The 12,988-nt window shown below is 34.6% G+C and overlaps 1 protein-coding gene across 1 annotated transcript; it reads right to left on the bottom strand.

Moving 5' to 3' along the window:
- Positions 1-4,698: 4,698 nt before the first annotated feature.
- Positions 4,699-6,151, bottom strand: LOC135136281 (aminoacylase-1-like). Its single transcript, XM_064065495.1, has 6 exons — positions 6,043-6,151; positions 5,658-5,996; positions 5,466-5,612; positions 5,231-5,418; positions 4,956-5,179; positions 4,699-4,903 (listed from the first exon to the last, which is right to left on the bottom strand). The coding sequence occupies exons 1-6, from the start codon at positions 6,149-6,151 to the stop codon at positions 4,699-4,701; spliced, it is 1,212 nt and encodes a 403-aa protein (XP_063921565.1).
- Positions 6,152-12,988: the final 6,837 nt, after the last annotated feature.

The raw sequence follows: 12,988 nt of genomic DNA, 5'->3' as shown, positions 1-12,988 counted from the left end.
AAAGAGAAAACTGAATAAATGTCTCTAGACTTTTGAATGCACGAATTTCATTGTGGGTTATTTTACTTATTCCAAAAATAAAAAAGTTTAGAATGGTATTCATTGTTATGGTAGGGACATCGTCTAAACACAAATTAAAATTACTTGCACTCATTATATGTATAAGGATCTACGCCGTTTAAATTGTTTAACTTTTGTACATATCTGTTTTTCTCTTTGACGGAAAGACATCGTGCATAATCACTTAAATTATCCATACTTTAAAAACAAATCACACACCTTCACTTAAACCCGTCACATTAACCTCAAACGAAAATATTAATTTCCGATTTCCCGCTTAAAACACACGGATGTATTTTGGGTGACGAGGAATTCAGGCCAAAACAGCGTTCTGTATTTTTATTTGTATTATGTATTTCTAAACTCAAATCGCCAAAAAAAGCACTCTGATACACAGAAAAGATATGAAAGAAGCTATTCACGTGTTTATTTTCTACATAAATACCCACACTTTTAAATAAAATGCGAAAATGTTAACATTGTCGCTTATGGAGTTTCACGGCGCTTGTCAAACGCTGAGTTCCCGCCACAACATGACGTCACGTGTTATTGTTATCTAACTAAAAGCCGTTGTCAATCAACCGAAAATTGTTAGCAATTGCTAAATTTTAGGCAAAATCAACAAGTGGTGTTTCAATAGAAATGGCAAAGACTATACATATAGTGAGACATTTTTTTGACGTTCAATTTTATTTTCATGTGTCGCGTTATTTTACTTTAATTTCATAACCTGTTTAGAGGAAAACGTATTCATTTTTGTGCCGAAGTGGCCCAAGAGAAAAACAGGGCCAAAAAGGTAAATTTTAAGTGTTTTTAAATGGTAACTTGAAAAATGGGGGAGATTTGATAAAAAAATGGTGTGTGCAGAACAAGCCCATATAGTTGTAATAACCCAAACATTCCGCCAAAATTGGAGACATGCGCACAAAATTTGAAAACCCGCGAAAAATTCGAAAAGTGGCCATGAACTGTGATCGTCAACAAAATGGGGACCCTACGTTGTGTTTAAATGGCGGAATGCGTTCTGATGCAAGTGGTGAACCGCAAAGGTGGAAGAGTGACCTTGAAATTAACAACACAAAAATATGGCGGGAATAATTTTATTAAGTTCTTTCCTTTTATTGTTGTCGTTTTTTTTTTCAATATTTCAGTTACAAAAACTTGGTTCTTTCAGGTGTAACAATTTTAAATTTCGATCAGATTAAACACAGCTTGTTCTTAAAAGTATACAATGCTCTAGTTTGCAAATTCATATCAAAGCGAAATGGAAAGCAATGCCCAAATTATTATGTTGGCAGATTTTGATTATTTTAAACGATTTAACTGTCATCGAACTGTTTCTTTGCACTACCACAGCTACAACCAAGCCACTGTGCCACCCCAAACGTCACGCTATCTCCATGCTGTGTTCGCCGGCGCCTGAGGCAGCGGCTGCAAGTTTTATCCCGTAACTTTACTCCATCCACCGCGGGACACACCACACTGGCTCCCACCACTAAAGTTTCCTTTACCAGCAAGACACCCTCCGCATATCCCGTGTTGGCGGCATCTCGGTATTGCGAATAAACAGTCATAAGAATGACAGGAGAAATTAGTCAGTCTTGACTTGGCCCGAAGTAGCCAACCGAATTCAATTAAACGAAATTAAAGAAACAAGAGTACATCGTGAATCGAATTCCCCAACACATAAATACATAAACACATGTTCAATATGGTCAAAACATAAAATATCATGTGGTTTGTTTGTACATCGCTCTGAGAGGTACTTTTGATAATAAATGTTCCAAATTTGGAATCATAAAACACATAAAACAGAACACAAAATCATTTGCCTTTTCGAGTCCAGGACGACATTTATTCCGCTGTGTGTTTTTTCAAAAATATGGTTTTGATACGTCTTTTTGTTTTTTTTTTCCAGTGATACAATCCACTACACCGATATGAATTTATATGATATATATAAATAAAGTCGCGATCTTTTCTATAGAACCACTCCCTAGTGTAAATTTTCAAAATTTGTTTGGTGTAAGTGACCTTGACGGGTTTCTGGGGGAAAACATATGTGTCAAAAATTTGACAGGTTAGATGGCCCCATTGTCAATGCAGATATTTTATTTTAATAAATAGATTAACAGAACATACAGTCTGCACGGGATACAGTGCGGCATAACTGAGGGCAACCGAAACATTCGTGTTGTGCTAGTTTCGATTGCCATATCAACTACCGCTACCAACCGCGTTCGGCGTAAAGTACTAGATGACAGGGCTACCAACTTGACTTTTTATCGAGTGGTTCCGTAGAAATGACCGCTACTGTAGTACAAAATTCAAAACAGTGTAAAATCTTTGAAAAATGTTCATTTTAAAATATACAGAAAAAACAGGGTTAAAAGACGAATTTTAAGTGTTTTTAAATGGTAACTTTTCTTGGCCGAAACCATATTCACGTTTGATAAAACAGGATATATTTCTTAAAATTTTGACTTTTTTAAAAAAGGGTGACTTCGAAAAACCGAGCAAATTCTTTAAAAATTTTAACTTTTTTAAAAGTTACCTTGAAAACCAGACTAAAAGGATAAAAACGTATTGTGTTCTGAGGGGGCCTAACAGGAAAAAAGTTTTTAACACTGGGCAACATCCCTAAAATGTTGCTTTTTAGATATACTTTTGAAAACAGGGCCGTACAAACTTCAAAACAGAGTAAAATCTTTGAAAAATGTTAATTTTAAAAAGGCTGTTAAAAACGGGTAAAATGCTTAAAAAACAATGAGTTCTGAAGGGGCCTAACAAGAAAAAGTCTTTAACACAGCGCAAAATTCCTAATTTTGAGTGTTTTTGAAAAAGAAATTCGCTTGTACGAAACCGTATTCACGTTTGGAAAGACGGGGTATTTTCCTTGAAATGTTGACTTTTTTAAAAGGGGACCTTTGGAAAAACAGGGTAAATTTCTTAAAAATTTAACTTTATTAAAAAGGTACCTTGAAAAACAGGGCAAAATGATTAAAAAAACAAAGTGTTCTAAAGGGGCCTTACTAGTAGTTTTGTTTGATTTAATTTACTTTCATCAGATATCAGGTTAAAATGTCGAAAAAAATTATATTTGCGCCCTTACAATCATAATTCACACCACTCCGCGTTTGGCTTCAGCGATAAAGGCTAGCCTCCGCCGAGAATGCATCTTACTATTGAGACCGCAACCTTGACGCATCGTCATTCGGTACTGCATTGGCTAAAACGTTGATCAGGGTGCCGCTGCAGGCCGCTAGCCTCCGGCTAGTTCATCTCTTTTCAGATCAAGTCGCACGGATAATTTTATCTCTTTCTTATTATTTGGAGCGATCGGGTATAAATTGGAATAACATTGAGGTGGTTTCGCATGCTCCTTATTCAGTGGTTTAGGCCTTAGTACCTACGTAAAGCCTAAGGTGTTTTTTGTATGATTTATTTGCGTTTTATTTCTGATCGTTAAAAACAGCTGCTATTATCGGCATATTAATATTACTTATACTTAACGAGAATGAGCAACGAAAATAATTCAGTCTCATGTGCAGATACGTAAATTATCTATTAAAAAATTAATTTAGTAGCTTTGATTGTGATAAAAAGATCGCTATAAAACAAAAGGGGAGACCAACACCACCACTCCCATTAATGGTAATGACAGGTAAAAAGCAAAACAGAGCATTTCATGAAAATAATTATAATAAAACTAAATGGCTAACGGCTTCGGTTTTTTAAGAAACAAATTATACTGTTGGAATTGTGTATTATTCACAAGTGATAAATTTTCCGTTTGGGATAAAACAGGCTATAATAATTTACAAAATTTGTCATGAGCAATAGAAAGGCATGAAAAATCACAGGAACACATATTTTCTTCTACTACTTTAGATTCCGCTCATAAGAGGGATATTGAGAACTATAACGAGAAAGTTGCTAAAAATAGGGCAATTTTGAAAAGAATAGTTCATCTATCAACGCAGGAGTGTTCTTTTCGTGAGCCTCCTCTGAAGAAAACTTCACGAGCCGCCACTGGAACACATACAGTCGAAGATTTCTTTTTAAACACCCGTCTTCTAGACGAGGCTCAATTTCCGCCGAACAACCCTCGTATGTCTATGTCCATTCCGAACACTTGTATATTTATTGCTATTATGTGTCAAACATAAAGTATATCTAATTTTAAAAAATATCAACAAAAACAAATACCATCTTAATATCGGGATGTACGGAACGAATCTTTAAATATCCATACAAAATATTGACGGGTTGAGTGTGCCACTTTTTTTGTCTATCACGAACGGTGAAATCATTTTACACCTTACTTTACTAATTGCAAATTTACTATGCAGTGGTGTCTACGACGTCATACATTCATTCGCTTTGTGACACTTATTCTTACAGTCAAGGTTGTCAAAAATGTCTTGCAAATATGTAGAGCTCTGTAATGCGTAGCTTAAGTGCTAAAATGTGCACAGTAGCTATTTACTAGGTAAGCAGTTATAACGTCTTGGTAATAAATTCGGCTTTATTTGCCAAAATAAATTTGTAACATATTCAAACATATTCATTAACATTGTAACAGTTCACATTTTTTAACATTACTATTTTCAACATTTACCTATTGTTTTTGTATTTTTACGCAAACCCTAACGCATAAAAAATTTCGTAATATATGGTTATTCCCCTTAAAAATGTTTGAATCTCTAAATATTCATCAGCAATGTGTGATAGCATAGGCGTGTTGTTAATGGGCGAAAAACCGATCACTGGTACTCCGGCTTTGTGTAAATGACGCCTGTGTGTAGGACCCCCAAAAATTTGAGGTTTCACTTGTATTTTTCTAAAATAAATAATTGTTTTATATGACTCTTTAGGTAGAAACAAATACGTACAATACATGAGCTGCTTCTATCAGAGATATCCAATATATATCATCAGGTGAGGCGAGGGGAATCTGTGGTTCTTTGACCGTATACTGAACCCTTATAGTATCACTAAGCTCTTCCCATTGGGCCATTTCTTCTTCAAGTTCTACTGCTTGCTGCCTTTCGGGGGGAATGCGACACTCAAAAGATAGCACAAATTCTTTTGGTACCATGTACGTTTCATCTCCACCCTATAACTGCATTATATAGAAAAACAATATTTACGCAATATCGTTTCCTACTTCAATTTTTGTTAGATTAATGGTGACGACATTTCCAATCGTCCAATTAGGCTGGGCTATCAGTTTATTCTTTTGCTTCGTTCTGTAAGCGAAACATTTATGTAAAACACGAGTCACTATTTCTCCCGCGGTGTTCTCATTCAAGAAAGATCCGTGGCTAGGGTCGCCTTGACAGTGCACGTCCATATCTAAAAACAAATATCACTTTGGGTTTTTTTTCTCTCTTAAACCTTACTCCAGACACATCTTTCCCCCGTAAATACTACAAACTCAGGGTGAGGGCTCGCCTCTCCTGGACATAGCACATATCCAACATTTAGCCCTACAAAATCTTCTGTCTGTACGAATCCACCCATTCCGTCATGACCATCGAAGTTTTCAGCTACAAGAAACTGTATTCAATATGTAAGAAAAAATCATGTTTTACCTGGCATAAAAAGTAAATAGATCGTTCGTTTTAAAGTAATTCTGAGGGTCTTCATGCGTCTTATAGCTTCAATATATTGAATGCCGACACTTTTCGAATCTTGAGAGCCCCTAGCGTAAATTCTCCCATTAGCAACTTCGGCGGCAAAAGGGTTGTGTCCCCACTCGATTGCACAAACTGGTGCCACGTCCATTTGGCTGGTAAATAGTATTCCTGGAAGGCCTAGCTCGGTTCCCGTCCATGTTATCAAAACCATGGGTTTGCCGGTCGTTGTACGGAATACTAGCACGGGTAGATCTAAACTTTCAGCTTGTCTTTCAAGAAATTCCACGCAGGAATCTGTGAATTGAGTGTAGGTATGGAATTTTGGTTTGTCGGTACTCACCGTAGTTAACATTTGGTCGTGCGGAATTAATTCGCAAATATTCGGTAAAATTCCGGAACGCTAGAAGACTATCTGGAGGAAGTGGGTCATTTTCGTCAGGTTGTAACATTTTGGTTATTTTAATGCATGCGCTTGTGGTTGTAGGTACGAAAAAAGACGTCAGGAGGGTTTTATGATGGTTTTTTCTTACTATAAGATAACAGAAATAAATGTGTTTTTCAACAAGGTTAATCGTTCCTCACTGTTTCATTTTCAGTTCTCCGAAAATTTGGTTGTTTGTTCTTTTCAAATTACCCATTGCTCCTTACAACTGGCACTGCCGGTGACTGGTTGTGCTCAAATTCCACCCCAACTCCTTCATCGCCATTTTAACGCCACGATGTATGCGAAAGTCTGCAACAACCGCTTATTCTCTATAATATTTAATTCCTTATTAATTTTACGCAAAAATCGTTAGAGCTAGCCATTCCATCATTCAAAGCCAACCCGACATTCAAATTTTGGAAATCCTTGGTAGATATAAACAAACCGTTTTTCGAAAATGAAATGAAATTGTATAAATTGATACTAATATTTATCCAAATATTTGCATCGATTACACAAAAAAGAAATTGTCATTAAAGTAATTGGATGGTAAATTAGCAGATGTTGTAACGAGAGCGGAATTTAAGTTCCTTGTCGTAGTCTATCACCCTTCCTCGATTATTTTACTGTATTTGACAGGTATCACACACACAGCACGTCTGTATGCCCAAAAAACCTGCCGCATATTACACGTTCCACCCCGGTTTCCCAAATCAACCACTATTGGACCAAGCTGCTTGTTTCATACGAACACAAGTCTCCTCATGAAGTTTAGAATTTAACATTTTGTTAGGGCAAGTGACATGAGAAAAAGTTATCAGCTTTAATTAGAAACCGTTTTCGCCATGTGGTCTTGCATGTGCTTGTATGTCAATAAAAATGCAACGCAACGCAAGCAATATATAATAACGTCTCACTCTTTCAAGGATTTTAAACAAAAATAATTCAGATATTGTCAAATTACGCATTAATTTTTTATTAGTTTTATTAGTGTTTAAAACAGAAATGTTTTCATAGTTTACATCTTGGACCCAAAGAATTCACACATCACATAAAACAAAGCATATATGACATAAACACAAGAAGGTGTTTAAAATTCAAATTCAAGTTGTGAAAAAAAATAGCACATTATAGTAATGTAAGACAAAATAAACATAAAATACACCTCCCGTTTTGAGTCCGTAACGATATTAATTTAACTGATGATAATTTAAAGTTCCTTTCTCTCAAAATGGATTAAGGTTTAAGTTTAGTTTAAATGTCATTAACAATATTTACTTTAAATCGTGAGAGAGACGTTATGAAGTGTGAAAGTATAATAACTTAGAAAAAGCCGTTCAGAATTTTAGATATCGTTCTAAAAATTGGTCGAAGGTTATTTCGACAGAAATTGCCACGTCCTTGAAGTACATTAAAACATAGCCACCTTTTTCGAAAAATATTAAAATTTGCCGTCTGTCTGGATTTTTATTAGACAGATAATCTCTGAAACTACTAGACCGATTGTTGTTAAATTTTATATGTGCATTATGAATATCATGTAGATGGTAAAACGCTAATCAAACTTTGTCTAATCATCCCCACCAATAATGTGATGACGTCACTTGAGAATTGTACATAATAAGTGGGTCTTAAATTGTATAAAATAACCTAGTCCTACATACACATGTACTTTATGACGCCGTGTTGAGTTTTTACCCGAAACGTCCAGATTTTTGGGGAAAAATATCAAACTTACAAAACAACATTTTGCATCTGCAGAGTCGAATGCTTTGAAATTTTGTAGATGTTTTATAGTTTTGAAAAGCATGATAAATTTTTAATGAAAATATATTTGCTTATCCCCTCGAAAAAATCGATGACGTCGGCTCACAATTTTGCCGAATAAATCCTACCTAAAATGTACAAAATGTGATGAGTCTGTATTTGTGATTCATCATTCCATTAATATTTCTTCCATTTGCTTATACAAGGTGACTAAAAAAATGAATGCGTGAATTTATTTTATTGATTTAATCAGGAACTACAAAACCGAACGCTTTGAAACCTTGGACATGTATTAAAGTTATCATAAATATAGTAAATTTTTAATCAAAATGTTTTTTGCTCATCCCCCCCCTAAAAATTGAAAGCATCTACCCAAAATTTTGATAAACAAGTCCTATCTAAAATGTACAAAATATGATGAGTGTGTACATGTGATTTATCATTCCATTAATATTTTTTGAATTTGCATATACAGGGTGACTCAAAAAATTAATGAACCTGAATCGATTTATTTTAATGATTAAATCAACAATTGCAAAACTGAACACTTTGAAATCTTGACGTTTTGAAGTTATTGTAAGCATGGTAACATATTAATCAAAATGCATCTGTTTATCAACCCCAAAAAATTGATTACGTCATCTAAAAATAAATCCTATCTAAAATGCCCAAAATATGATGAGTGTGATTTATCATTCCATTCATATTTTTTAGATTTGCTAATACGGGTGTCTAAAAAAATACGAATACTTTGAAATTTTAGAGATGTTTTAAAGTTGTCATCTAGATTGTAAAATGGTAACCAAAATGTCTCCTGTTATCCCACCAACAACGTGATGACATCCCCTCAAAATTTTCTCCAATAAATAGGACTTGAATTGCATAAAATATTATATTTTCATACTTGTGTTTTATGCATTCCTCCTGCTTTTGTGTTTTATTATTATTATTATTATTATAACTGTTATTGTTTAATCATCGTTCGTCCGATAAATATAATTAATACGTGGCTCCGCAAACATGGCCGGTGGCTCAGTGGGGGTGAAGTGTACAGTGCAATTGGAAGTCCCAGTTACGGATCCCGGCACTTCCAACTTTTTTTGCCCGTCAAATCAAGAACAGCACTTCCAATTTTTTATTGGCCAAATTAAGAACAAGTCACCCCATATTCTCGAAAATGTGAAGAATACGCACGTCTTTATATAATAATGATAAAATAAGAATTATAATATTCACAACATTTTCTTCGATTATGGTTTAATTAATAATTTTAGTCCTGTGTTTTGAGAAGACAAACCCATTCAGATCAAAATAATTTCTACGTGACATTCTTTCGATGCATAAACATATTAATAAACACTTGAGCGTCAGATTGCTGTTACCAAGTGTTGAAGGACAAAGGTTGTTAGAGATGGATTATTTTAAGTTCAACATGGTGAATCATCAGAATCTGACAACGGATTGTCAGTCAGTAGCGTAACATGCACACTTCAGAAGTGGGTGGTTTTTAATTTTTTTTTTGTTTAAATCGCAAACCATAACAGACGGAAACATAAACTTAAGTGAACTGGTCACTATTAGGCACTAATCTAAATAGGGGCATGTACCCGTCATAGGTGGAAAAGTTCACTATGACAGAGAAACGATGAAGGACGCCTCTGAGGGTACGCCCATTCGAAAATGCTGGATATGTTTCATTGTACTTCAGGACCAACAACTTTCGACCATTTTTTTTAATTTTATAAAATAAGATTTTCCTACACTTATGATGTCGATATCCAAATTTTTGGAAAAAAAAAATCAAAATGGAATAACAACATTGTGCAATTTAACTTTGAAACTGCAAAACAGAATACCCTAATTATCTTATGAACGTTTTAAGTTTAACGAAGTCATGGTAAATAAATCGTTAATAAAAAATTATTCGTTTATCCTCTCCCAAAACATTGATGACGTCATTTCAAAATTTAAAATCCTTTCTGAAATATGCAAAAAATCATGGCTCTATACTTGTAGTTTATCGATACGCTCATAGTTTTTAGAATGACTTATACAGTATGACGTAAATAAAACAATTTATGAATGAGACAATTTATTTTATTAATTCAGTCAGAAACGACTCAGTCCATTTCCCGAAAAGTTGGGAATACAGTACTGTTTTTATATATTGTTATTACACTGCAATTGATATACTCGTCCAAAAAAGTTGGTGTTGTGTGAAAACCATGAACAGTTAAAAATTTTAAGATGAACTGCAAAATTAGAAACAATACGCCTTGACGAATTCTTAACAAATCGTTAATCAATTGTACTCATTGCAGGGGAACTGTGGCCTCGGATGCTATTCATTTTTGTTTAAATAATTGCCCTTTAATAAAATTACATTCTAAATGAAACCTACTCCTATTTTTAATTCGTGTTGGCAGTAGCACAGCTAAACAACGAGTGCGCTTTAACAGATAAAAAAACATAAAGTGATATTTGTTTTCAGATCTACGGGTACACCGTCCAGGCAACCCTGGAGAAGCATCGGTCGTGGTGGACAACACTGTGAGAGAAAAAAAGATTCGTGTTTTCGCTAAAATGCGCCTACCCCAAACCGCCCGTCCGATTCGGATTTTCTCTATGTGATTCCCAAACGTTATCTACATCTTAGATCATATAATAAATAGATATCACCATTCTGTGTTCTTTCCCTAGGACAGCCTGTGACGACATCCTCCTGTCACACATCTCTCTTGTGCGTAGGGGGATTACAATGAAGCTATCCTTGCCTGATCACTATTTGAATTTTGCGCGCCTAAATTTTAGGAAGTATGTCTGAACCACGTCTGAACTAACTTCGTATGAAAGATGTTGACAGCTTGATTTTATAAATAATTCACAGTAGATAACGAAAGGAATAGTAAATTATTGGGCAGCAATTGTGATCCTTTATGACTACATCACTTAAAATAGGATCTTTGTTCTAAATTCTAAAATTGTTTTTTGTACAACAACTCGAAAGAGAGGTTAGAAGAAACATCTGTCAAAAGCGATTTGTTGCGCTGGTGCGGTACAAGGATGGAAGTGAAATAGACATATACCGATGAAATGCATATAAGAAAGATGAAGATGTGGTGATCACGATTCTACGACAACTGGTCGCAAACAACTGATCGCGCGACAATTGATCGCAAACAACTCGTCGCAGCACAATTGGTCGCACGCGACAATTGATCGCGGCGACAATTGATTGCACGTAGGTAAATTGATCGCAGCGACAATAGATCGCACGTAAATTTATCGCAGCGTCAATTGATCGCAAGGTAAAATTCATCGGGAAGTATTTTCTTTTATTAAAACTAAATATTTTGTATTCTGAATTTTAAGTTGCAATAAATTTAGCAATCAGGTAAGGTGTAAATATCGAATTAAAAACAATTTGAATATAGATAAGTGACGAAGTTTGTAGTTGCACTTTAAAAATTAAAAAATACGACCGTAAACACCTTGTTACATAAGATTTTTTATTAATAAATTGTCACTTTGGTTATTTTTTTTAAGAGATTGTTACTATTTATGTCGTTGCTTATTTTACCTATTATATTATACGAACTAGCTCCATTATAATAAGTACTCAACATAAAAAAAAGTGTTTATTGTTCTTAACTAGATTTATTACACAATTATTTAAAACATCATATTTTTAACAACCTTTAAATTTTAAGACATTTTGATACAGAATTCCTCTATTGTCTATTCTTGTCTTTATACATATCACCAAACAATAAAATTTATGAACTAATAGTACATCTAGAGTATTCATATGCAGCGAATGTAAATTCCACTGGACGGATATAATACTTATTTTAATCCCTTGTAAATTGCAACGGATCTTTTACAGGGTTTGAGAAAGGTTTACGTGTATTGTAAATATATATTCCAAAAACTTTTGTTAGAGCGTCAAGAATAATTTTGTGTTACCGGGAAATCTAAGAAATGTAGGTACTTATGCAACTAAAAACTTACTTTTTAATTATTATTATGTGACTAGTATTGTACTGAAGAAAAATTCAGTTGTACCATATGTGGGTGTAAAAAATACATATACAGGGTTAGTCACGAGAAAATTACTTCTGAAAATTATTTTTACGCAACCTAAAATACGAATACCGTGTACATACCACTTGATACTAACTGAATTCAAAATGAAATGCTTAATTCATGATTGCTTTGAGTTTGGCAATGTCATTTTGACAATTCTGGAAAAGGAGGTTACGCGAGTGTCCATGGTGGTACCGCAGCCAGTTGGAGATCTCCGCTGGCGCCGCTAATAAGTTTCTCAGGGCTTGCTTAGAGTGCCTCTTGATCTTTTCCAACCGATTAATCACGAGAAAATTATTTCTAAAAATTCCTTTTACGATAGATATTTCTGTGACGTGTAAAACAGCTCTTAGATCTAAAAAAAGGAGGAAATAATTGGTTCGCATCGCAGTTGTCCATGAATGACCCTGCTACGGGCTGCTACCTGATTTTATTATTCTCCGCACTTTGCATGCTACAAAAATTTACAACATGAGCTGGAGAAGCCCACCTACATCCGGCAGATTAGGCAAATAATTCTGAGTGAATAGTCGGCCTTCCAAGTGAAATGCCCGTCAATAAACTTTTCAAACTTCCCAAGCTAAAAATTAGTCACGCCATTGCGAATAACCACTACTCAGTGGCGTCGTCATCCTGGTTGTTTTTACTTTTTAACGGTATTCACTATTTGTATTATTGTTACTCGTGCTGTATTCATTGATTTGAATATTTTAAATAATATTAATTAATAGAGAATATAAATCTGTTATGTGCGTTGTTTTATTCAACAATTTTTATTCCATGAGCCGCTTCAAAAAAAAAAAAAAAACTGTACGTCACTGTCATCGGCAGTCTTATATGGGTAATGAAGGGTACTGTTTATGACACTACCGGTTTGGCTTGAAACCATCATTTTAAGTCTGGCACTTCCTCCAGCATGAGTATATTTTTTGCTCCATGATCAAAACTAATCTTTTTACGATCTTGTTTACACAAATGGCGTATAAGTGGAGATTGGTATATGTAGGTA

The sequence above is a fragment of the Zophobas morio genome, unplaced genomic scaffold, assembly GCF_036711695.1.
Source record: "Zophobas morio isolate AGI-343-1 ecotype UQ-CSIRO unplaced genomic scaffold, CSIRO_AGI_Zmor_V1 ptg000004l, whole genome shotgun sequence".
In the NCBI taxonomy this organism is placed as follows: Eukaryota; Metazoa; Arthropoda; class Insecta; order Coleoptera; family Tenebrionidae; genus Zophobas; species Zophobas morio.
This window is presented reverse-complemented; position numbering and strand designations above follow the sequence as displayed.

Bases quoted from the DNA above. Each gene is read 5' to 3' on its own strand.
- LOC135136281 (XM_064065495.1), bottom strand. From the start codon at position 6,151: ATGTTACAACCTGACGAAAATGACCCACTTCCTCCAGATAGTCTTCTA. The intron at 5,613-5,657 runs GTAAAACATGAT...AGTTTCTTGTAG, and splicing joins CTATTTACTTTTTATGCCAG to CTGAAAACTTCGATGGTCAT. The intron at 4,904-4,955 runs GTACGTATTTGT...TATTTATTTTAG, and splicing joins ATAGAAGCAGCTCATGTATT to AAAAATACAAGTGAAACCTC.